At 43.7% G+C, this 26891-nt stretch overlaps 1 protein-coding gene across 2 annotated transcripts in view; it reads left to right on the forward strand.

Moving 5' to 3' along the window:
* BMPER (BMP binding endothelial regulator) overlaps positions 1 to 26374 on the forward strand; it is a 260244-nt gene extending 233870 nt beyond the window's left edge. Inside the window, exons 14-15 of one of the 2 annotated variants that reach the window (XM_065883649.1) lie at positions 14910 to 15040; positions 24999 to 26374. In XM_065883649.1, coding sequence (XP_065739721.1) covers positions 14910 to 15040; positions 24999 to 25180 — 313 coding nt within the window. In that variant the 3' untranslated portion in view covers positions 25181 to 26374. The remainder of the gene's footprint in view (positions 1 to 14909; positions 15041 to 24998) is intronic. The other variant, XM_065883651.1, reaches the window with a different exon arrangement.
* Positions 26375 to 26891: the final 517 nt, after the last annotated feature.

Here is a 26891-nt window from a genome sequence, read left to right on the forward strand (position 1 = left end):
TAGATTTTTATACAGCTGGAAAGAGGAGCATATAGTTTTTTTTTTTTAAGCCGAATTGCATACTGTGATTGAGCAGCATTATTAGGAGTCATTATGAAACATTAGGCAGCCCAGCCCCGAGGTTCTTGCAAAGGTGGCAATGAAACAAAGCAACCTTTAAATTGATTTAGCAAAACACTTGGTTACCATTTCATGGTAGGCAAAACACTGGTAAATGTTAAAGGAGGAATCTTCCTAGGGCATTATGAAAAATAAAGCTAGCATAAACTCATTGGTTGCTGTTAGCCCTCTTTTATGGTGTTTACATGAATGTTGGTAACAGAGAATGAGAGAACTTATTTGTGGCTTTTGGCTGACGTTGGAACACATCAGTAAGGATGCTCAAGTCTATCTGTAGCCATGATGTTAACTTCGTCTTGTAAAGAATCACATTTTGTTTACTAGACAATAAGGAACACTCTTGGCTCAACTCCTGGCTTCCCTCTCAAACATCTATTAAACATTTTTACTGGGTGCAGTGGTGTGCTGGAGCTGGCCTGTAGTGGCTGTCTAGAGCCAAATGTTAGAATCTCTTCCCAACTCCATGTTCGGTCATCAGTGATGTCATGTTGGTAGGCTGAAAGCAGCTGCAGTGGGAGAATTTACACTACAGAAATTGGCATAGGCTGCACATTTCTCTCTCCCCCACCCCCCAGGAGCCAGCTACTACACATTTACCATCACAGCACTGCCTGGATGTTCCTCCAGAAACTCAGCGTGTTTGGAGTAAACCTGTTGTCTCTCCTTCTTTCCACTGTCTCCTCCTCCTGCATTCCTCCTATTTGTTGATAGACTTTAAACCCAGGCTGAAATCTCCAGAGGCACTTTTTGATCCGTTCTTTTCCCTTTTGCCCCAACATGAGATCCTTTTACAAACTCTGCAGATTGTATTCCTCCTATCTCACATGCTTTATATCACCTCTCACTTTCTTCTGGTGCTCCCCCAGATCAGTCCCTGGTTGTGTCTTTTCTTCTCTCATGATCCCTGGTTGAGTCATCTGCAATAGCTACTTAATAGCCCTTTTAATCCCCCATCTCCACCTCCTCAGCCCATCTAACACACCGTTATCAGCTCATTTTCCAGAGGTGTACTTTGTATTCTATAACTTTTCTGCTCAAATTTATCAATGACTCCTCTGGTTTCCAAATGAGGCTCATACTTCATAGCTTGGCATACAAGGCAGAGTCCATTATATGAGCACAGCCTACCTTTCCAGCTGATTTCTTGTCACTTCTGTGCCTCTTCCTGATGCTCAGGAATCCCCACATGGCACATGTGGCATTTCAAACAAAAGTACTATTTCTAAAATATGAGTTTTCTGAAAAGCCCTTTCTTCCACTTTGCCTGGGTCAAACTTACTCTTTCTTTTAAGATGTAACTCAAGGGATGCCTCTTCCTTGAAACCTTTTATAATTTCTTCTCATTCCCTGTCCTCCAAGACAAAATAATCTCTCTCGCGCAGCTGAACTCCCTTCCTGATACCGTACTGCTTTTTATAGCACTCATCGTTTTCCTCCTTTCATTACAATTTATTTTAGCACATTATGTAGTTTGGAGTAGAAACCCTATCTTTTTCATCTTTGCCCCTAACTTGGAGGTGAGCACAATGCCCTCTCTGTTCAGTAGAGATTTGTTGAAAGAATAAACAAAATGGAAAGAAGGTTTATACTTAAGCTGGACATTCTCGAGCTGGTAGGCGTAAAATGAAATAAAAGCACAGCAAGTGGAAAATGGTACAATAGGAATATTTCTGGAAGTCCCTCCAAAGTTAGTTTTTAAGTGGAACATTTTTATTTTTCGTAATGTATTTAGAGAAGATATATGGGCTCTGGAATAGAAAAGAATAATTCCATAGTTAAACAGGAGGTAGAATCTGAGCAAGTGGGTGGAAGTTACAGAACATATTTTCACTTAATATATAAGAAAACTTCCCGAGAAACAGAAGCCTTAATTGTCTATCACAGGAATGAGATTCCTAAAAAGCTACTGAGCTCTTGTCATAGACAGGATGCAGATGTATGACCATCTGTCAGTGATGTTATAAAAGGAATTTCTGCAGGGAGTAGATGTTTGCTAAGTCTTTTAAGACTCTTGCTTCTATGAATCTGTGACTGTTTATGAGTCATCCAGCCTATTGGTAGGAGTTTTGAGCACTCACTGTCTTAACCAAGATGAGTTTCCATAGTGTGTGCTATTAAGATTTTTACTATATAGTTGGGAGCATTAAAGTATTTAGGAAGAAAGCATCTAGAAAAGCCCCCTGTCACCCCCCAAAAAACGGTTCTAAATTTCAGGTCCTCCAATTTGGGGAAAATGTTCCATCACTAACTTTAGATCATAAAATTTAAAATTAAGGTCTAGAAAACCTGCTATATTATCTCTTTCTCCTTAGGAGCTAAAGGCAGATATCACCAGCACTAAATTTCTGCCTGATTAAAAATTTGGCTTAGTTTTATTTGTTTGTTTGCCATGGGTCCCCAAGGGCCTGAGAGAGAGCAGAACTGTCACTCTCCAGAGACAGTACTCTTACCCCTTGTCAGGACTCCTTCTTCACCTGGAAACACCACTTGCTAATTTCATTCAATTCTACCACCTTTTTTGCTAGATATTTGCATTGCATCATTAGTCTTCATCCATCTGCTGACCTAGAAGGTAAACTTGGTTTTTACCCCCTCCCCTACTGTGCCTTGTATAAGCATAGGGACTTTTATGGGTTTTTTCCCCAGGACTTTTCTTCAGGAATTTACTAGCACCTGTAAGTGAAGAAATCTCTTGCATTCTTGACCCCGTTCTCACCTATTTTCTTCATGACGTTACTCCCCCAGTTACCTAACCCCCTCCATCACTTTCACTTCAACATCTTCTCTTGGATGTCTTTTTCCATGGTGTAAAACAAGTTCAAGTTTCCTTGATCCTAACACACACACACACACACACACACACACACACACACACACACACACACATATGCTATAACTGGCTTCCCTTCAAACTATTGCCCCATTTCTCTTCTTCCCTTCACTGCCAGCCTACTGAAAGAATGGTCTTCAGTCAGTGCCTCACATATTTTCCACCTTCAGTACATGTCAGGATGATTTCTGTCCTCACCACTCCCATGAAACTATTCCTGCTAAGGCCGTCACTCATCTCCCAGGTGCCTAATCCAGTGGCCAGTTCCAGATCTTCTTCCCCTGGGCTGTGGGTAACACTGAAATCCGCGGGATGCCCACTCCTCCTTGAAACTCTCTCGGGCCATTTAGCCATCTGCTTTTCATTGTCAACTTAGCAGTCATTTTATCTGGACTTGACTATAAAACATTGATAAATGACTCATTTGGAAAAATAGGTTTTGAGCATCTACTCTCAACCAGGCACTGCACCAAGGCTGGCAAAAGATGGTGAGCAAAACCTACCCACTCTGGAGAGTAGTGGGGTGGATGGAGGGAGGCATCAATCCCACAAGGACATGGTTGCAGGCTGTGACAAGGGCCATTCAGGAACACCGTGAGAATGTTTAGTAGCATCCTTATCTAGTTTGGGGATCTCAGAAGCCTGCCCTGAGAAAGCTTTTTGCCTGCATAAAAGGAGGAGGAGTAGGTTTTAACCAGGAGAAGTGGGGAGAACATTCCAGGGGAAGGAATAGCATGCACTGTGTTAGGCAGTGAGATGTAAGGGAGAGAGCACAGACCCAGCATTGCTACTTACTAAATAGTCTGATGTTAAACAAACAAAAAACTACTTGACCTCTTTGGGTCTTAGTTCTCTCTTCTGTTAAAAATTTTGCAGTCATAATTATATGTGCTTATATTTGCAGTGCACGTGGCACGTAGCAGGTACTCAGGAAATGTTGCCTCACCGCAACCTCTTCCACTCTCGGGGCTGTGAGCATTGCGGGGCCTTTAAAGCGATTTCTCCTTAGTTTCTTCTAGGAAATAGGCCTCGCATTCCATCTCTCTGGGGCTTATACAAGGGTGCTGTCATTCCAGCAGAGGGTGGGGAGCTGGTGAGGAAGCGGTGGGCCCAGGGTGTTTATGATTTGGGTTTGGGGAATGTCTGATCCCTAAACCTCTTTTCTGTGACTTGAGAGTAGCTGCGTGCCATCTCGCATTGATGGGGTGAGCTGGGCCTCTCAGGAAGGACACTTCTCCTTTTAGGTCTGGTGGACTGTTTCCCGTGTGCAGCCAAGCTGCACAGGCTGTGGAGTGCAAAAAGCCCTTCCTTGCACGGTGATTGGATGTGAATGCTAGTTGATGGTGGAGGCTTGTCGGCGGATGCTTGATGAAAGGCACCCAGCATCTGAAAAAAGTTCACCGCCGCGCAGCATCCTCCAGGGGCGGCCGCCACTGCCGCCCTTTTATTAGCGCACGTAGCAGAGGGTTTGTGGGGCTTGGCAGCCGTCCACCGCCTAATGTGAAAAAGGCCCTGGAAACATCGGCCCCTTTGAAGCAGCTGGGCTGGTGGCGGCTGCTGCGTGTGGCTGGGGTGTGGCCTCCAGATGCTGGATGCCTTCGCTTTCGTGGATTCTCCTCACCGCCCTTGTAAGAAGCTCTCGCGATAGCTGCCCTCTCGGCGGGCAGGCGCGGTCCAGACAGGCTGACCCGTCCCGGAGCTGCAGGGGCTAGAAGTCCCCAAGAGCAGAGGCGAGGGGATGCCACCCTAGAGCGAGAGAGAAGAGAAAACAGCATGCCATTTCCAACACCCTCCTCAACTCTGAGCATCAGGTGGGCTAGGACGCCAACCCCGGGGTTTCCGCCTTGGCCGCCTCTCACCTTCATTTCCGGGTGTGGATGAATTTCTCCTCTTTAGGGACGGCGGTGGTGGGAGTGGGAGTCTGTATTCTCCCTTACTTTTCATGAGAATCCTATGAGAGATTATACCAGGGAAACTGGCATATAAAGGGGAAGGACTGTACCCCAAGTGACACAGCTGGGGCTTTCACCCGGGGGCTGGTGACTCCACGGTGCGCTTTGCCTCCTCCTGCTAGGCAGGACTCCCTAATAGCTGCCCTGTGTGGGCACACTTTCCTCTCCCCGGGCCCAGAGATGAGCAGGAGGTCCCAGCAGCACAATTCAAGGAGGCTCCCTCTCCAGAGCCGTCCTGCACTTACAGGAGCCCCAGGCTGAGCCTCCTTAATCGTGCTGCTTGTTGCCCGCCGCCTTGCCCAGTCTTGCCCTCCTCACCACACCGTGAATGTCTCAAATGTAGAGCAGGGTTGCTTTGTACACAGCAGGCACTCAACGAGTGTTGGTCAAGTTGAATGGAACAGTTTCAAAGATGATATGTATCTGTCCGTGTCGGGGGAGAAGTATGATGAGACGGGTCACCCCAAAGAAGAGATATTGAGATCTTCTGAGTAAAGAGTCCCCTCTTGTTCCTGGAGGGTCTTTCCACGTATGAATATCACCTAGTTTTAGCCCACGTTTAGACATAGTCATGAATACTGGTACTGTAGGGACCTGCTTTTTTAATAACGAAGAGGTAGGAACAAGGATGAATATTGGCATCACGCTGGCATCTTCGGCCTCAGATTGTGTTACCGCCTCAGATGCGGGAGAGTTTCTCTCCTGCTCACGTGAAAGGTCTGGTACTCTTTTGTACTTGAGATTTTTTTGTAAAAACAAAAGTATGTGAAGCTAGATGCAGTGCATAAGGAAAATGAGATGTTACAAAAAATGGAAAAGCTTCTGGTCTGTTACCGTTGATGATCCACCTCGCTTGCCCTCCTGGCAGGGTGCACCTCCAATACCCCACCCCCTCCCCACGCAGCGCAGGTACCCCACGTGGGCGTTCATGATTATGCAGGGATTTAGTCCACCAACCAGCCTTACGATTGTTTTACAGTGAGCATGACAGTGATGGATTGAACGTGTTTAAGAGAAAAGTTATTGATTTTCTGACAAGCAGCCATTTTTATGTTCTCTTTTATCAGCCAGCCTCCCCCGGAAAAGTGAAGGGTAAGAAGCAAATGCTGGAGTAAGAATTACAGTTACTTGATTCTCTAACTCTTGGCCACTAGAGGGGGGTAGTGACCAGGCTTCCTCTCTCCTCTGATGAGTGTGAGACATCTTTGCCCAAACTGAAATAATGAGTGACAACTCAGCAAATGTCTGTTCATCAGCTTTTCCCTTCGTGGAGCCAGTGTTTCATACTCAAGCAAAGGTAGCTCATCTTTCCTAAGAGGAGTATTTCCAACCATGTTAGTGTGTATAGAGTCTTTGGCTTTGGCCCCTTTAAAGTTGTAGTGCCTGGGTGTGGGGCAAATAGAATGGTGCACACACCTTCCCCGACCCTAAGACACAAGAAAACTTAACTATGGGTATAGGAATCGTAGTTTCCACATATGATCTGATATATGGCCTTATCAAGGGAGAAAATACTTTATGTTCCAGAACATGCATGATGGTCATTTGGTCTCTGTTCAAAGCAAGTGTGAGGGACTCCTGTTAAAATTGGCATCTATGGAAAATCATAAACATTGCTACTCTTTCAAGGAGATCTCTGTGTCCACAGATACCTCTTATTCCACCAAAACAATCGCTGGCTTTAGAAGGGTGTCCGAGGCTGATGCCCATTTCTGGAACTCCTATGCAACGCTCTGGTTTCTGCCATGTAGGTCATGGCATTTGCCTCCTAGGGAGTGTTATGAGGATTAAAGCAATCAGTATTTTTCAGTGTCTGGAGAATGTATAATTGGTGCAAATGTAGCGTCCCTAGGTTTTAGGTTGGAAGTACGTATAAGTAGGCCGTGTGTACACGACAGAAACAGAGTCCAAGCAATCAAAGGGGTTCCTTGTGAATAACTATCAAAATGGTTTGGTAGGTTATTTCCCTGTTATTTTGGTAGTTGGATTTTTATTCTTGTTAAGGCAGGAAGAGAGCAGTTACAGAGGGAAGGACACTGAAGGCAAGAAGATGAAAACACACGGGGCTGAGTGGGGAGCTCAGGAAGATAGTGGAAGAGTCAGCATGGGCACCAGCACACTCACGCAGTCTGTGTGGCACCGGTGTCACACCGAGGAGTTAAGGATGGAGATGATGACGATTGGAATGCCTAAAAGAAAGAAATGCCTTAACAGTAGACCTGCCAGGCTATTCTGTGAGGAACGAGGTCTTCGGGAGCAGCTCTGTGACTGCCTGTCAGGGACTTTTTGTTTTGCTTTTTAACACTGGAGTTTGGGTCACATGATCGTCATATCTCAGATCTGTGACTTAGGCTTTTACTCTGAAAACCCTGAGCCCTTATAGTGTTGAGGAGAACCGAGGCAGCCGCTGCCGAGTTATGCTTGGAATTGTTTTCTTAGGTATAATGTGACATGGGTATGCCTTCCGACCGTGGCTATTACCTCTAGAGTAACTGGAAACTCTGGGCTTTTCCTGGGACCCCTCTCTTTGCCTGGAATTTCCTTTTCTTCATTCTCTAACCAAACATGATTCCACAGATCCTTCAAGACCCAGTTCCTGCGTCTCTCCTACTCTGTGAAACCTCTGGACACCCTGCCCGCCCCTGTGAAATTAGTTGCTCTAGCTGCCCATTGCTCTAGCTGCCTGCCCGTTATAGCAGGCATTACATCATTAAGAGTTTGGTTTTTCGTATCTGTACGATTTCCCCTTCTCGGTACGGTGCCTCTCTCTTCATCTCCGTGCCTCTCTCTGGAACAAACAGGGCTCAATGAATTCTTCACACTAAGGAGTGGGCTCAGGGTCTAGTGTGTGTGTGTGTGTGTGTGTGTGTGTGTGTTTTGGTGGTGGTGAAAGCTGGACTGCAGATAAATTCAAGATCCACAACCAGAGAAACAGCTGGCCTCCCAGAGTCTCCTGCCCTGTCTCCTAGGATAGAGTTCATGAAATGCACAAGCCCATCCAGAAACGCCTGACCTTGCTGTACTGGCCTGGCAACCCCAGGCCACTTGGAACCAATATTTAAGCCAATATTTGCTTTCAGTTATTCTCGCCCGTAGTTAAGCCATGGTAATGCCAAACTGTGGCTAGCCCAGGAAGGGTCTGCAGGGGGCAGCAGGGACTCCCTACTGGCTGGCTCTGCAAGTTTGCCCCGCACTCTCAGTGACAACTAAATAAAGCAATCTCATAGTTCACAGTATTGAATCTTTGGGCCCTGTTTTTTAGGTCAGAGTGTGTTTTTTGTGTGTGAAAGTGTAAGGGTGCCCATATACTATAGTATTGAGGAGACCTGAGGTAGCCACTACTGAGTTATGTGTGGAGTTGTTTTCTTAGATATAATGTGACATGGGTACTGACCGTGCCTACTACCTCTGGTTACTTCCATGTAACTCAGGTTAGGGAGGTCAAGGCAGAATTCAAGGGTTAAAGTATACGTGAAATTTTAAGTAGGCTCTTGGTAGCTAAACACGCTCTGTCCATCTAACAAGGACTCTGTCTCACGTAGCCTTTCCCATCGATTCCCAGGCACTAACAAGCCTGAGATGCCTTCACTTGCTTCTGTGAACTTTCCAGATATACGGAGCAAGGAAAGCCATATGACCCCAGGGTGGTTTTCTAGTCATCTTCCGGTCTTGTTCTGGTGTTGATCCTAGGAAAGCCGCCCTCCAGATTAAACAACATAGCCCAGCCAAAGACCCTTCCTGGTGGCAGAGGGGAAAGCCAGAGCTCTGACTCTGGCTCCCAGATGGGGCTGGCTGCTGTCACTCCTGGCTTGCCCTTCTGTTTCCCCAGAAGCAGAGCGTGGAGAGTTCCCAATGGTTCAGATATCTGTCTTCAAAACTGTGTTTGGGTAGCAAAGTCATGAGCACTTGCTTCTCTCTGGCAGGGGTGGCCCTCATGCCAGAAAAAACAAAGGGAAAATCACTTGGTATGCTGTTGCTAAGAAGCGGAGAGTTGTTTGATGTTTTGATTTTAGCAGCATTGGAGGCTTGCCTTTTTAGTAACAAGAAGAGCTATAGGTTGCTCCTACAATTTTGGATATGTGCTTTTCCGAAAATGTGTCATGAATGCAGAAGTCTCTCATCAAATCCTTTTTTCCACCACTCATTAAATTAAAAAGAAATCCTCTGGGATACAGGAGAGGGGTGCAAAAAGTTCAAAATGAAAACGATGGCGGAAACGTTCTTGTAGAAGCAGCTTCATTCCTAGGTGGCCGTGGCCAGCAGCCCACATGCCGTGGCCATGTTAGGCCAGTGGCCAGCAAGTAGGGGCAAGGATGGATTCATATCCTTCAGATATCGGTGTCCAACTGTCTGACCCTGTGCAAGCTGTGTGAAGGGTATCAGGCAGGCCATTCTCATCCACTTTTGATGATTCACTGAATGTTTAATGAGCTGTGTGTGCAAGGCACAGTGCTTGGCTGGATGAGCGAGATACAGTCCTCCTCCTGAAACAGGGAAAGAGGTAATTAGGATTCAAAGGGTCTCGCAAGAATAAAGGTGTGGAGGGGATAAGACCCAATAGGAAGGGGATAACTTTTCTTGGGCCAGTCAGGGAGCACCACGGAGGAATCTGAACTGTCTTAAAGGATAGGCATCTGACTTTTCCAGTGGAAAAGACAAGGAGGCACATTCAAGGCAGGAACAGCAAGGCAGAAGGAAACCTGAGGGTTAATAAGACACTCATATGTGACTGGATAAAAGAATGAGTGGAGAAGAAAGAGGGATGATCTAGATCGCTAGGGACCTTGACTTTTTTGTTGTTGTTTTTGTTTTTGCGGTACGCGGGCCTCTCACTGTTGTGGCCTCTCCCGTTGCGGAGCACAGGCTCCGGACGCGCAGGCTCAGCGGCTATGACTTACGGGCCCAGCTGCTCCGCAGCATGTGGGATCTTCCCGGACCGGGGCACGAACCCGTGACCCCTGCATCGGCAGGCGGACTCTCAACCACTGCGCCAGCAGGGAAGCCCGACCTTGACTTTTTGAGGCCAAGAAATTTGAACTTTTTCTGTAGGTGCCCGGTAAGACATCAGGAGTGAACTTCATCTTAATCTCACTACACCCATAAATCCCTCTGCAGAGGACAGGGATGGTTTCCCAACATAGATGGAGCTGCATACTTGGTACCACCGTCCAGTACCAGTAGGACTTTCTGCAGTGATGGAACTGGTATAAGTGTCCAATATGGTGGCCACTAGCCGCATGTGGCCACTGAACACTTGAAATGTGGCTAGTGTGACTGAGGAGCTGAGTTTTAAATTTTATTTAATCGTAGTTAACTTAAATTTCCATTTAAATAGCTCCATGTGGCTAGTGGCTACTCTCTTAGAGCTTTGCAGGAGGCAGTGGTTGTAACTTGAGGGAGGGAAAAAGATGAGGAGGGCTCCCCTGCAGATAAGTTGTGATAAGTTGTATTTCAGGGAGGGAAGGGACCACAGATGGCTTCTGATACTCGTACTCTGCTGGGTGCTATGAGGAAAAGCCTTCAAAGGGTCTTAGTGACACACGGCACACGTACATAAAATGGTTAGAGAAGGGAGGCAGGTGGTGTAACAAAGTGCTGGCAAGCACGGCATCAGCTCCCTGGGACCCTGCAGTAGCTCCTGGCGTCCTCTTTCCATATCTCTGCACCATGCAGCTATGCAAACCCCAAGGAGCAAGAGTCCTGCCTGCACCTCTCTGCTGTCAGGAAAGATGCCAAGTGCAGGGAGGATACATCAGAAAAGCATTTCTAGGTACATGAATTAAAAGCTCCTGTGACAGAAAGTATGCCTTAAAGGGACCGCACAGGCCAGTGCCCTTTACCTGCAGAGCATTCCTTGTGAATCTTAATTGCAGTGCAACCTGTGTTTTCACTCTGGAGCAATGGGTGGCGGTGTTTTCGGACCAAGAACTCAGCACCAAACAGGACACTGCTGACAGAATAATGCCATGAAAGCAGAGAAGCCAAAGCCATAAATCTCAGTAACTCCTGAAAGTGATAACATTCTGCTACTGATTCTGTAAAATGAATATAAATGTAGATATCGGTGAATACTGACTAAGGAAAGGACCATAATCTTCCATTAACATATAAAAATTCAACTCCACTGTGTCATAAATTAGATTTTCCTCACGCTGAATTATTAAGTGTGATAAACAGGAATTGAATGACAGTAGCTTTGCCCCTCCCTGACATTTGAAAGGCATACGAGGATGCTTTTATTTTCTCTTAATAAATTCCTTTGTAACCAGCAGAAGCATGCATAATTATTCTGTTATCCATTCCATCCGCCTGGATGTCAAGTTCAAAGCATCAGTAGATCAATGACGTGGAAATCTGAGGACAACATAAAGTGAATCAAATCACAGCCTATGTCAGGAGGCCCCCGATCCACAGATTGGAAAGATTTTAGCTGGAGAAGTATTTAATAACTAAGATCTACAAACGGAAACTCTGATTTTCTCCCATTCTTTATTTTCTCACTCTAGTTCCTAAATTTGGATTTAAATATTAATATGTCCTATGTCGTTCTTTTTGTTGTTTAAAAAATACACTGATTTTTTATCTTTTTAGAAAGGTGATATGTGTTCATTGTAGAAAATACGGAGGAAAATAAAAAGAGCCACCACTCTGAGTGGACTGTTAGGAATATTTGGGCATATCTATTTTCAGTGATTTTTGTTTTCTGTGTGTGACCACACAAGACTGAAACAGTGTTGCTCTTTTTCAGTTAATCCTTCCTGAACATTTCCTCGCATTTTAAAATACATTTCCTAAACAGCATTGTAATAGCCATAGAGTATTTCATCATAGCGGTCACCTAAGTGTATCTAACCAGGCCCCTACTGTAGGCAATCTAGGTTATTTCTTTTTCTTTTTCGTTTTTTCATTTTAACAACATTGTGATGAAACCCCTGTATATAAAGTGTCCACATGCGTTACTATTTCCTTAGATGTGGAATTTCCCTATCAAAGGATAAGAACGTTTCTTAGGGCTACTTATAAGTATTGCCAAATTGCTCTCTAGAAAGATCTTCTAGTGGTGTTATGAATATGAGTGTTGAGATTAGAAAGACCTAAGTTCAGTCCTGGTTTTGCGGTTCCGGGTCTGTCATCAGCCGTGTGACCCTGGGCAACTTGTTAACATGTCCAAGCTTCAGTTTCCCTTTCTGTTAAGTGGGCTAGTAATACGACCTTGCCTCATATCCATTTCTGTGTGGAGTAAATGTGGTAATTCATGTAAAAGCTGAGTAGAGCAAAATGCTCAACATAAGAGCTAACAGTTTTACACTTTTCTAGCAGAGTATGCACTGTCTATTTCTCCATTCTCTCACAAACCCTGGGCACAATTTTGCATAAAAATCAACTTGACAAGTGAAAAAAAGACATAGTTTTAACTTCTTTGACAAAACACATCTTTCAAGCCTTTAGAAATACGTGACTTTAGAAATATTTCAAGTCAAGGGCTGATTTTGACAAACGTCTTTCCCTCAAATGTTGTTTCTCATGAGTGGCAATAGAATAAGTAATAGAAGAAGCCCAAATCTTCCTTAGTTTTAAAGGGTAGCTATATAACTGATTGTGTCTGAGGGGCCAGAGCGGTCTGTCGGTGGGGTAGAGTACGTGTACGTAGCAATTATTAAGTATGTGCTTAGAACATTTTCTCTCAGCAGTCTCAGTGAATTGGATTTAGCTGTCCATAATTTATTTTAAATTGTATAAATAGCTTCATAAGACAATTGGAATAAATAAAGAGAAAAGAAGGAAAACATTGGCCAGCAATCCCTTCACACAAACAAGTTAAATTCTGTTTGTTGACTGTCCACACAATTTTACAGAATTGCATTAGACGTTCTTTCAAAGCAGAGGACGCACTTCCTCCTACTGAGATCTTTTCCATACAAGTACCATCATTTTACCAGGCCCACGAGGTGCCATCCCAATTTTGTCACGTCAGTGGGAGCTGAGTACAAGGGCAAGAGACCCATATCCCTGGGCCAGGAAAGAGGGTGCTTGCCAGATGTGAAGCAGAAGCGGGCTTGGAGGGTAGGACCAGGGCAGCTGAAAATGTTGCTGTGAAGTCTGAGCATGAATGTGACCAGTGTGGGTTAGTCTGAAATAAAAGTCGAAACAACAAAGGAAACGATGTTGAGGAGGGTTCATACTCAGACATTCAGAGGCTGTTTTAAGGACAGCCTTTATTTGGCTCTTCTTGGAAGCCCGGAGGCTCCACATGAATTTAAAGACACAACATGTGTGTCTAATATTGGAAAGGCTTTGCTGGTGAACACAATTTCACAGGTTTTCTGTATTACAAGTGGAGAAGGTATTAAGAAATACAGCCTTGATTATTACAGAGAGAAGAGAGAGTAGTTTTCCTGTGCTGATTATTGTGTCTTAAGTACCAGGCATAAAATGATCTCTCATTCGATGAAATGGAAGCCCTCTTGAGGCTTCAGATCCATCTCTCTTTTATTCCAGTTTAGTTCCCAATTTCCAAGGCTGTGCCCTTGAGTGTTGAAATGTAATAACTTTGAGGGTACACGGTGAGTCTACTGATTCTTTAATATGGTTTCTGCCATTTAATTCTTGTTCAGAGCAGGCAGTGCACCAGCTCCACCCAGAGCTAGCAGGTTACTCTCTATAATCAGGTATGTACACGTCTCACACCCAGAGGAAATGCTCACATAGTAACATTGGATGACCATGTCCTGATCACTTTTCAAGATCACTGGTGCTATTTGTAATCTTGAATATTATTTTTTTCTTCTTCCAGCCTTGAATTAGATTCTGTAAGCAAGAGGTTTTGCTGAACAGGGTATGAAAAAAATAAGCGTAGTCTAATTTTATCAATCTTGAGCATCTTGCAGAAAATGTTAAGTCAAAATTGTTAGACAGTAAACTTGCTGGAAGATGAAGACGAGGATGCTGGTATGCGATGACAAAAAGAGCACTAGTCTCGGGAGGCGTAATTTAATTCACTCTTTTGCCACTTATTAATGTGACTTTGGGCCTATCTGTTCATTTGTAAAATGAAGTTTTCATTTATAAAACAGGGACTACGCTACATCCTATTTAGCACTCAGTGACAGACTGCATGTGAAAGTCCTTTGTAAACTGTAATATCATATTCCAGTGTGAGGTTGTTACTATGCCCCCAAGGTCAGCATATTTGAAATTTTATTAGTCTGTATTTAAAACACATTTCAGTTCTCTTTACGTCCTGGCCCATCATTTCCACATCTAAACTTAAGCAACAAAGACCTTGGCTCAGTCGCCTTTATCTTTCAGTCTAATTAGGGGCCTGATAGTTTTGCTTTGTTTGGAATTTGTCACCCCATGTTCTAAAGGACGAGGTTCAGTGTGTTCCTCAAAAGACTAAGATTCTAAGATATTGCAAAATTGAATCCTAATTGTTTGTCCTCAGAAAGCCGTGAGATTTTATGCTTTCATCAGGTTGGTCACTATTTGGGTTATATTGTAATAGAACCTGTTATTCATATATCAGAGCTATTCAGAAAATGGCAGCACCTTGAATAGGGACTATATTCTAAGAGCTGCCTTCCCAACGTGGTAACCGACAGGCATATGTGATTGTTTGCAACTAAATTAATTAAAATTAAGCCAGATAAAAAATTCGGTTTTTCATTCACACTGGATACATTCCAAGTGCTCAATAGCTAGATATGATTAGTGGCTACTACTTTGGACAGTGGAGACTATAGAATATTTCCATCATTACGGAAAGTTCTGTTGGCCGGTCCTGCTCTAAAAGAAAGGGAACCTGATGTCACATTATTCAGAGGTATCCAGTAAGGTTTCATGCAGAATTTTTATATCATTTTTAGGTTTCCAACCTAAAATAGCAACCTTTAATGTCCAATCAAGGGTTGACATCCACCCACCCACCCCTTTTCTCCAAGCTGCATTTAGGACATTTGATAATTTGATATTTTTGAATGTTCATTTCTTTTTATTGGGTCCCTTAGGTCCTGCGTGACAGATATGTGTGAATGTCCATCCCATAAGAACTGTTACTGCGAGTCATTCCTGGCGTATACCCGCGCCTGCCAGAGAGAGGGCATCAGCGTGCACTGGGAGCCTCTGCAGAACTGTGCAGGTGAGAAGTTCCCGGCCGATCCAAACATCAGAAACTCACTCCAGTGCCCAGGATAGCAATAGAAAAGACTTGATGATGGGAATGGTCACACGCTCCCTTGGCTAGAGGGAAATCTTATCAGTGGCCCAGCTGGATTTCAACTTGATAAAACACAGGGGCTTCCCACTGGGCAGGGTAGAAAGCACTTAAGAGAAATGCTTTGTGACAAGCACATTTGAACAATTTAAGGATTTCCACTGCTGCAAAATCCTCCTAACCTCAAGCTACCAGCTGGATGTGCTTAGCACGTGGACAGTCACAGCTGTGGTTTCTGTTATGTGTGGAGCAAAGGAGATTTGGGACAATTATAGTCATTTAAGGTCTTCAGGATAAGTGTGATTTTTTTTTTTTTTGAAAGAGAGAAATGGTTATACAAACACTAGTAGAACATTCTTTTCCTTCTGAGAGACAGATTGCTGTAATAGTCATTTAGCTCTTTGATCTCAGGCAAGTGAATTAGCTTATTTGATATCTGTAAAATGGACTCCTTTGTTCATCCCAGAAATGTTTCTTACAAAGTGGCTAAGTACTAGGCATTGAACAAAGCACTGTGGGCACTTTGGTGACTGTAAGAGATGAGGTGAGGTCCCTGTCATCGAGATGCTGGCAGCCCAGTGGGAGAGAGAGCCAGACAAAAATAGTAAGTCGAGCACGGTAGAGACTTGCTAAGTGTGGTAAGGGTGATGAGGGGGCAAATAGGGCAGAGCAAGAGAAAACAAATGGGGAGGGAGTCGGTGGCTACTTAGATGCAGAAGAGGGAGCACGTCTCTGTGGGGATGATGTTCCAGCCGAGCATTGAAGGATCCAAGGGACTCAGGGCAAGAGATCCATGCAGAGGAAACATATTTGAATAAGAGCCGCTCTCAAACTGGAAGGGAGTCAGTGCGGAGGGCCGGGGAAACAGGGGCACAAGATGAGAGTGGAGTTGAAGCCAGAGCCGGATTGCAGGACTCTGCAAGTCTTGGGAAGGAGTCTAGCTTTTATTCCAAGAAGAATGGAAGCCACTGATGGGCTTTAAGCAACCCTCCTTCTGCTTTTGAAAGATCGCCCTGTGTAGAGGCTGCTGTGTAGAGAATACATTGAATAGGGCAAGATTGAAGGCAAGAGGCCATTGCAGTCTTTGGGGTGACAAAATGATGGTGGCTTGGATTCAGATGGAGGCAGTGTGTGGAGGAAGAAGAGAGATTTTAGAAATATTTTGGAAATGTACAATAATCTGTACTCTGCAGAGTTATAAGCATTAGTGATATGTACGTGAAACATCTTAGAAGAGTGCTCAACTCATAGAAGATACTCAGTAGTAACTGCTGCTCTTATTTAGACCTGAAGATGAGATGACTAAATGTTTGTCTTTTACTGCAAGGGTTGGCAAATGTTTTTCTGCAAAGGACCAGATTTGCCTGGTAGGGAGAGACTGGGGTTTGCAACATTCTACAGGAATCCTAGAAACCTTAGCTGTGCTGTTAGAAAAGAAGGCAGTTCGTGGCGCTGCTAACTCTAGAGGGTCTACACTGGTGGAGGGCCGGAGCTGTCATCCGGTTGGAAGAGGGCTCAAGAATTGCCTTTGTCTATATTTTCAGTGCATGGACGTCGTGTTCACTTAGACAGTGGGTCTCAATCTGGCTGGACATTGGAGCCACTCTGGGAGCTTAAAAGATAAACCAGAAAACTATGCCTGGGCCCCTTGCCGAGATATCCTGCTTTAATTGGCCTTGTGTATCATTTGAAACCTCTCAGGAGATTCTGACCTGCAACCAGAGCTGAAACTGCGGAGTTAATTTGTATGCTTATTTGGGTGGCTCTGGGGGAGTAGGACGACGAGCGTTTTGGGGGTTACTAAAGCTTCCTCAAGCCACCCCTTGACACAGTCACTAATCCATGTCCTTATAAAGCTCTCAGACCCTTTTATCTACTTGTGAACTTCCCTTTTGGTTTTGCTCTCTCCTCTGCAAGCCCAAGTCCAATCTTTGTCTGAGTTCACTTTCCACGGCAAAAGTGCCTCTCTATCAATGCTGTCTTCCCAGAGGAGGATTGAGTTGATAAAAATGACCCATATTAAGGTATGGCTGAGGCTCCTGAAAGGTGAGACTAACTGGCTTACCTCCCACCTAGCGCCTCAGTGTGGGGTAGTATAGGAAGGGCAGGATTGTGAGAGACTGGGTCCTTGCACCACACCTTGAATATGCCTGTCTCCTTTTCTCTGCTTTGAAATGAATAAAATATATGGACTCAAGCCCCAGCCATTCATCCTGGTGTAATGTGGGGCTCAGCAGAACTTTATTAATTTTATTAGGTATGGTGCTGTGATGAGGATCATATCAGATACGGAACATGTGAACCCTCTCTTCCTGATGCCAGGCTGTATTGAACACCGGTTCAGTGCACCCAATGCATTTGAGGACTACACTTTCCCCACCCCAGGATCCTGAGTTTAGGGACTGAATCTCAGCAGCTAAAATGACTTTTCTAATGGAAAAGGAATACAGCTTCTGAAAGGTTCCATTCACCACTTAAAATTAGCAGAACCATCTGAGTGAAGTATACCTCTGTCAGTGTTTGATTGCAGGGGAACCTTTTATACACACACACACACACACACACACACACACACACACTCACACTCATATTGAACTTCCACAAATTGATAGTTGGTATTTACGGAGATATGCAGCATCTCTCAGTAGATTCATTTCTGAGTCGTCTGGAATAGTGAAGACTATAAGAATACTCTTTACTAATTTTTAGTTCCCACATCTTTTGACTTATGACAGCACTTAAGGCCACTTAATACTGAGAAGAGAAATTTTCCAGGGTAAAAGGCTTGGAAGTTGAACAAATAAGAAGCCAGCCAGGCAAGAAACTCTGAATGAACAAGTGACATCTCCCAGGCTAAGGTGGATTTTAGCACTAGCATGACGTATGAAGCGTATGCCCACTAGCTGTGGCAAGGAGGACTAATGAAACTCTAGTTTAGTGCAGGAATGACTAAATACAATACAATGTGCAGAGGGCTATTGTGAAGGTCTCTAAAAGTTTCATTAACGACCATTTATATTAATGTGTACTATTTTCTAAGCACCTCCTTTGCCCCAAGGACTATACTAGAACTTTGTGTTACATTTTATCTTATTTAATCCCCACTCTCATCTATATGTTAACATTCTGTTACGCACATTTTACTGTAAAGCACATTAAGGCTTAGAATATTTCAGTAATTTGCTAAAAATCACAGAGGTGGAAACTAAGAAAGCTAGGAATCAAACCTAGGTCAATTTGCATTATAGCCACTGTTCTTAATTATTGTGAGAACACAAATAAGCAAGTGCACCGTAGAAAAAAATATATATCTATGAATATATATTTATTTATGTAAGCATCCACTAATTTACGGAAATATTTGTTCTGTAGATCTTTCCAATTTCTATTCACTTGTTCCTTATCATTGATACTTGTTACTTGGTACCTTCTGACTCTGTAACTTTGCTATGACCTTGCTCCTGCATCTTACTTTGCTGTCCTCAGTAGATTTTCTACCAACCTCCCTGTAGGTGCCACTACTAATTGTCACCGCACTTTGAGGAATACATTTTCTCAGTGGGCAAGGGGCTGGGATATTCAGAGTGGTGTGTGTGTTCCGGCAGCACATGAGATAGTCTGCTGGGTTCTGTGAGCAGTTTCCTCCTTGTTTTATTCTACAAACTCCAGGTGATTCCAGCCCCTGCCCTGCAGCAACTCTGGTCTGCTTATACACACTCACCTTTCCCTTGGCTGACTGGGAAAGGATCCTGTAAAGGATTAGGAGGTAAGGTCAGCACTGTGACCTTCAGCACAGTAAGGGCACATGGGGACAGTGAGTTCCAGAGGGCATAGATCTACACTTATTGAGCAAATTATTGAAGTCAACACGTGGCGCCTTTATGGGGTCCCACAGAAAGTAACGTATAATGATCCTTGCACGCATTACAGAGTAGCTGCTTATGTGCCCCCTTGAGAATAAGTACCTGCTAACCCTAACCACTTTGATAGTTTCCTGGTTTTTAAAAAATGTATTTGATCAAATGAAGCCTTTTCAAATGCCCCTATGCAAATCATTTATGTTGTAAAAAGGTATTGTTTGCCTTTTATAAGTTTGGAAAAAAATGGATTAACAGAGGGTAATAAAACAAGGTCCAAGTCAGGATTAACTTTCTAGGATCTTCTAAAAGTTGTGCCAGTTTGAAGGCAAATTTAATCATGTCATCCCCCCATTTAAAACCCTTGCAAGATTCCTCTTCCTCAAGGCTTACAGCCCCTGCCTACTTCTCTGCCTCTGTCTCCTCCCACTCAAATCCCATGCTCCCTTCCTCCAACAAAGCAAGGATCCTCCCATTTCTGATTGGGTCATGGCTGCTTGTTGTTGCTGACACCCCCTTACCCCCTACTCCCCACCCCCACCTTGGCTCTCAGTGCTGTCTCTGCCTGGGAAACTCTTCCTGCCATTGTCTGACTGACAGTGTCTACTCACCTTTTAAGATCTAAGTGGGATCTATTCTCTGAAGTCTTCCTGGATCCCTACCCAACCCTCCACACTGAGTTGATGTCTGTCTTATTCCTCCACTGTTCTTTGTTTTCACTGTCTAACGTGTACATCTTGCACTTAATTAACAATCTGTTTATGTGTCCTCTTCACCTATTTGGCTGTAAGTCCAGGCTCCTGAGACTGAAGGTCAGAGATGATATCTGATTCACGTTGGATTCCCTGGCCTAAGAGAATGCCTGCCACATAGTGGATACTCAGTAGATGTTTGTTGATTTAATTTGAATTGAATGGAGATGATGAAAAAGATCCTTTTTGTTTTTTCTAGTAGTTCTTCATTTTCAACCTTCTAATTTCTACCTGTAGATGGTGAGGGAAATCTCAGTGTTCAGTAGTCAAAGGTAAGGTGTCACAGAGGAGCAGTAGAAAATTAAGTGGTGGAATTAGAAGAAAGAATTGAGAGGTCAGAGAGAGGAAAAGACATGGGAGAATGCATGTCTATAGGAGAGGAGGGAGAAGGAAGAACATGGGTGGGAGAGAGGAATTCTGCCGAGTTTTCATACTGGAAGGGATCTTTGCAAGATCTAAAAGGGAGCAAAGTATCTGGAGGGTAAAGTGAGTTGAAAGAGGCATTCCGGAAGCAGCAGAGTGGAAAATGAACTTAAGGCCAGCCAAATGTAATCCAGCTTGGAAACCGGGATGATGGAATGAACATCATTAAGATGAAATCATCATCCAACAGGCACAGACATTTATTAAGCTGTTCCTCTGTGCCTGGCCCTATGCCAGAACTTTGCATCATAGAAGACAAGGACTCTGCCCTCAGGAGTCCCAGACTCAGTGGTTCATTTTGTTCAACCAGGGGTGCTTGTTGTAGTGACCCCTGGAACCTTTAAAATCTACAGCTACCCAAGGCTCCACTGTAGACACAGAGCAAAAATCTTTAGGGAAGGGACTGAGGAATATGTATCTTTTAAAAGACCCTCAGGAGGCTCTTGTGAGCATCTCTGATTAAAACTACAGCTGCACAGTAATTGGGGGATTAAAACAGGTAAACATAACTATAATGTGAAAAGTGCTGTTGGATGAAGAGGGAAGGGTATCCTGGGGGAGATCCAAGTAGCAACTCGGAGGAGGTGACGTTTGAATTAAGACTTGGAAAATGATTGGTTTGGGAAGAGAATCCAAACAGTTGATAATCAATTTCAGAGCTTTTTGACTGGAAATTAGAGCTAATACTGTAGTAACTGATGAAGAGAGAAAGAGGGAAGGGAAGAGAGAGGAAGAGAAGGAAGGGGAAGAGAAGAGAATGTCAGGGGAATAGTCTTGGAGGCAATTTGAACATTTAGTGCCAGGGAGCAGGTAAATAAGCCCAAGAGAGAAGGTGTTTGCAAGAAGTTAGCAGAAGAATCTAGAAATTTCAGTGTCATAAGATAAAATGGACAAAAAGACTAAATGTTTTGTGGTGAGATCATGTGAGAATGGGGACTGCCTCTATGTCCGTGGATATGGTCATTGTGGAAAACGTCGGCGGGAACTGCTTCAGTAAAATGGTGGGTGAGGAAGGTAGGTCACCAATGGTAATTCATGGCACAGGAACTGGATAAAATGACTGTGAACTTTTCTATGAAGTCTGGAGGTAAGAAGTCTGATAGGTGAGGGAATACTTTGCTAAAGATTAGTGTTGACCTGAAAATGTTTCCAATATTTAGAGGATGGAGCCAATAGAGACAGAGGAGATAAATGTGCATGGAAAAGGACAAATAACAGAGCAAGTTCCTGGAAGAGATGGGTCAGAAAGCAGAAATGGCAAATGAAGGCTGGGTGCTGATGAGGAGAGGCAGTAGGGAGGTGGGTTAAGGTGCTCCTGCAGATGTCCTAAGTCATCAATAAGAGAGGATGAGTGCGCTGAGACTGGGAAGAGCTCCAGTAGAGTTTTAGGTGGAGGAAGGTGGGAAACAGCAGGAGCTTTTCAATGTGCACCTACTTCCACTTTGGAAATATTCGTTGCCCTCTTCTTTGCTGAAAAGGTGTGAGTCTCTACAGTGACCGAAGCATGAATGTGAGGGTTGTTTACAGGACCAGTTCTCAAACGTGGCTGCCCATTAAAATGAACTGTGCTGGGGAGTATTTTTAAAATTATTTTTAAAATACTGATAACCTGGTTCTACCTTCAGAGGTTCTAATTTAATTGGTCTGGGGTGGGAGTCCAGGCGTTGGGAAGTTCTCTGTCGACCCTGATTTCCAGCTTTGAACACCACTGATCCATAAAAATAGAACAACACATGGATACAATTATTTGCTGTGAATATGATATTCAGCTAGGGTGTTTCCAAATTATTAGGCATGTCCAATGTATAGCATATTCTATTAATCACCGAGAAGAGAAAAAGAGAACTTGGAAGGGATCCGTGAAAAGTCAAAAGATTATCAGAAATGCATAAGTTAAGAGATTTAAAGAAGAAGAATTAAGTTGATCCACTCACTCACTCATCCATCTATCAATGCATCAATCACACAGCAGCTCTCTGAGTCCCTTCTACATGTTAAACACCACACTACTGCTGAAAATAAACAAAACGGCCCTTCCCTCAAGTAGCCTAGATTTAGTTGGAGAAAGAGAGGACAAGGAAATGGATGATTATAATTTCATGTTGCAAATGCAGGGATAGAGGTGGGCACCAGGTGCTCTGAGTATACAGTCAAGGGACATCCTATCCAGACAAGAGAGGAAGGAGAAAAGGTTGGGAACTGAGTCTAAAAGAGGGAAAGATAGGGTGAATGGTGGTGACATTCACCGAGCTTGACAGTGGCTCCAGGAGGTTCCTAGTGGCCTAAGGAATAGAATGAAATTATGAGAAGCCAAAACAGCATACTAGAGCTACATGGTGGAGGTAACGTTAGGGAAAGTAGCCTTAAAGAATAGTAGTAAATTTTTACTTATCCACTGTGTCAGTTAGGATCCAGGCGGAAAACAAGTGGCACATGCAGTTTACTTAACTGAAGTAACTTTCATAGACGGACTACTTTAAAATGGATAAGTAGCATGTTGGGAAATAAGGAAAAGCCCAGTGCCCTGGAAACGAACTGTTTTTACTCACAATAAGCTGACACCACATGTGCGGGTTGGTTTTTTTTTTCCTCACACCAACCAGTTCTCCAACACTCTGGACACCAACTGGGTGTCCTAAAATTCCATTCAATTTTGAGAATAACTGCCCAGAGTTAGCATCGGCCTCCACAGGTTTAAGGGCTCAGTCCCACAAGACGCCTCACTTCAGATGCCAGCTGCAAGTATTGAGTCCCTAGGTTACCCTCACTTCTGCTCCACTCGGCTACAAAGTCGGGGGAGAGAGGTGTTCTCACAACCCCCTCCCCTCTCAGGCTTAATAATTTACGAGAATTGCTCACAGAGCTCTGGAAAACACTTATTTGCTCTTACTGGTTTATTATAAAGGATACAAATGAACAGCCAGATGAAGAGGTACAGAGAGTAAGGTCTAGAAGGGTCCCAGTGCATATGAGCTTCTGTCCCAGTGGAGTGAGGACACCATAATCCCAGCACCTAAATGTGTCTGCCAGTTTCAAAGTTTTCTGAACCTGTCGTTAGTCATTTAGGGCTCTGTATGGAAATTTCCTTATGTAGGCATGATTGATTAAATCACTGGCTGAAAGTGATTAATTCAATATCCAATCCCTCTTCCCATCCCTGGGAAATGGGGCCGAAAGTTCCAACCCTCTAATCATGCCTAGGTCTTTTTGGTAACCAACCCCCATCCTGAAGCTATCTAGGGACCCTAGGCACCAGTCCTTACCAGCATACAAAAGACACTCGTCACTCTGGAGATTTCCAAGTGTTCTAGGAGCTGTGTGTCAGCAACTGCAGACACAGGCAAGTGCGGCTGGAGGCTGGATTGTTATTGCTGTTCTTCAAGAGGATTCTTCCAATCAGCGGTCCCCAGCCTTTTGGGCGCCAGGGACTGGTTTCATGGAATACAGTATTTCCATGGACCGGGGCAGGGAGGGGGTGTGGTTTGGGGATGATTCAAGCACATTACATTTATTGTGCTCTTTATTTCTATTATTATTACACTGTAATATATAATGAAATAAGGATACAACTCACCATAATGCAGAATCAGCGGGAGCCCCGAGCCTGTTTTCACTGGCCACTCTCTGATAGGGTTTTGATATGAGTCTGCAAGCAATTGATTTATTATGGCCTCCCTGTAGTCAAACCTCTCTGCTCACGCTAATCTGTGTTTGCAGCCGCTCCCCAGCGCTAGCATCACTGCCTCAGCTCCACCCCAGATCATCAGACATTAGATTCTCATAAGGAGCTCACAACCTAGATCCCTCACCTGCACAGTTCACAGTAGGGTTCGCGCTCCTTTGAGAATCTAATTTCACCACTGATCTGACAGGAGGCGGAGCTCAGGCAGTAATTCGAGTGCTGGGGAGTGGCTGTAAATACAGATGAAGCTTCGCTCACTTGCCCGCCGCTCACCTCCTGCTGTGCGGCCTGGTTCCCTGTTCTAAATCCCTAGTGTATCAACATTCCTACTCCTGAGAATGAGGGGTTGCACCTTTGATTGATTGTCATTGGAACTAACTCAGATGGAAAAGTCCATGTGTCATAGAACTTCCAGAATGTTGGCAGTATTTTTTTCTGACAACTGTATTCATGAATTTCAGGAAGTCTCAGAATATTGTCAAAATCATTTCAGCTCCAAGTTAACAAAGATAGTAACTTGCTATGATTTGGCTACATCATCATTTTTACGTTCCCTGACCAGCCAGCCAGCCACTTCCCTCTCCCCAGTCACACATCTTAATTTTTCTCCATTGGTCCCTACCCGACTCGTGCTCAGTTTGTCTCAAATTGATTAATTCAGCGCATGATCACTAGATTAAAATGTCACTCATTTCCAATACCCTTAGCAGGTTTTTCCCTGTATGTGTAATTCTGTGTATTTGAATATCGAGGTGGTTGCAGAAATTATTTTTATTCATCACAGCTCAATAGCTGGAAGAACTACTTGGAGTTAACTTTTCATACTATTCTCAATACCTAAATAACCTATAGATTTCCTTGAGGCTTGACTAATGTATAGTCTGTCCTATCTGGGAATAAAGCTTTTTCATTTCATTTCATTTTGAAGTTCGCTGGCCCAGCAGGTGGATCTTTGATGTTGTCTTTCTAGGTGCAGGTGGTTCCTAGAGTGTTTGGGCAGTGTTGGGTGTTTGTTATTCTTTTGTTAGGATGCAGAGTTGCACCTGTGCTGTGGGGAGACCAGTGCCATCAGTGACGTGAGCCTTCGGGAATGGCGTGGGGCTGAGGGTGAATCAACCTGGCTCTAATGGCTTCCCCACATCTCACCTACGTCACCTCCTCTTTTTCAGCCACCCAGTGTAAGCACGGTGCCGTGTACGATACCTGTGGCCCGGGATGTGCCAAGACCTGTGACAACTGGAATGAGATCGGTCCCTGCAATAAGCCGTGTGTTGCTGGTTGTCACTGTCCAGCAAACTTGGTCCTTCACAAAGGAAGGTGCATCAAGCCAGTCCTTTGTCCTCAGCGGTGACCTTTGTTCCGCTCCTTCAGACTTTGAACCTGGTGTTCTTGACACTGAAGTGGAAGAGCCAATGAAAGACTGCGATACTTGTGTGCTGATTCTGCAGCTACACACACGGAGTACATATGTGTACATATATAGATATATTCAGAAACACTTCATCATTTATATAAACTATAGGTGGATTATTATATGTATATTTTTTGCTATAAGACATGTATTGTTTCTAGGATCCTAATCTGTAAGCCATTGAATACATTGTATAAATAAACCAGGTGTTTTTAATTTAATAAGGCAGCATGCAGACATATTGGATGGTTTTACCATCACATACGTTTGTCATTTTTAAGAAGTTTTCTAAGAAATCTAAACTGCCTGCCTGAATTAATTTTTGATTTGAATAGGATTTGCAGTTGAATGGGAAGTGTGTTTTTTTGGAGAATGGCAAATTTATCTAGGGGCATTTCATGCTTCCAAAGAAAGGAAAGTATGCCTGAGAAATATGGCTAGTGATTGGCGACAGGCTCTAATGGTGCATGTAAAGCAAGGGGTAGAGGCTGTTAGACTTTATTGGGTCATGGTCCGATATTATTTCCAGAACTGACTGGCTGGTTGCCAAGAAATATGTATTTGTCACTAGAGCATAACCGAAGAATCAAATGATTTCTTGCCATCTTTGCATATTCCTTGAGTCTCCTAATTTTGTATGTGTGTATGATGGATATGTCCACCTCTGTGTCCCACACTGAGATGTTGGTGTGTCTGGATGACTCGTTAGTTTTATTGAGGATGAGCAGGTATTTGAAGAACCTGTTGTACAACGTATGACAAAATACCCATTTCTCTGAATCTCACAGCAATTTAGGATGAGCAAATCCAATGAGTTAAAGTAAGCTATCTCCATTTTGTGACTATTCCATGTATGAAATGAAAGCCTTTATTTCTAGAGGATTCCTAGACCAACACTGTTCGGCAACAGTGAATTTGTCCTAATTATTAGAAAGAAAGGCTCTACTGATCGGTTGATTTGACATCAGTACAAAGAACGGTCTGCATGCTTTGCTCTTACTACTAGTCACCATGTGATTTTCCTGACTTGTTTTCAGCTGAATAAGTGAACATGTCAACAGAACAAAACCCACTGGTGTCTAAAAATAAAATGTTCTGCATTGTAGTAAATAAAGGGCTTAAGATTTAAAACAACGCATTTTCTATTTCAAGATGTGTTGTGTTATACTTTACAAATAAGCTATGGCAAATTCAGGTTCATCCATTTTTAACAGCTTTCTTTAGATATATTTTATATACCCTACAATAACTCATTTTTATAAAGAGTGTTATTAGTAGATAATAGCAAACCTCCAAAGTTTTGACAGTCGGCGTAGTGCCATTGCTTGTTAAGACATTTGTGTTCCTGTTACATATATTCATGACAGCTAAAGGATTAGCTTGGAGTTTTTACTGGGGCATCTCCAGCTGTTTGAGAAAATCGAATAAGTCACACAGTGTAATAGTGATTGTCTGGGACACCAGGGAATGTGGTTGTCACTGTTGTGCTTGGGCCATAACCAAACTCAGTATCTGGGACCCAAGGCAGCCAGTGCTTCAGTGCTGCACTTGGAAAGGGGGCTTGGATGTAGGAGACTTGGGCTCCAGGTGTGGTTTGTGACCTTGTCCACAACTGTTTAAGCATTTGGGGCCATAATCTGTTTCTCTGAAA

The sequence above is a fragment of the Phocoena phocoena genome, chromosome 9, assembly GCF_963924675.1.
Source record: "Phocoena phocoena chromosome 9, mPhoPho1.1, whole genome shotgun sequence".
Classification (NCBI taxonomy): Eukaryota; Metazoa; Chordata; class Mammalia; order Artiodactyla; family Phocoenidae; genus Phocoena; species Phocoena phocoena.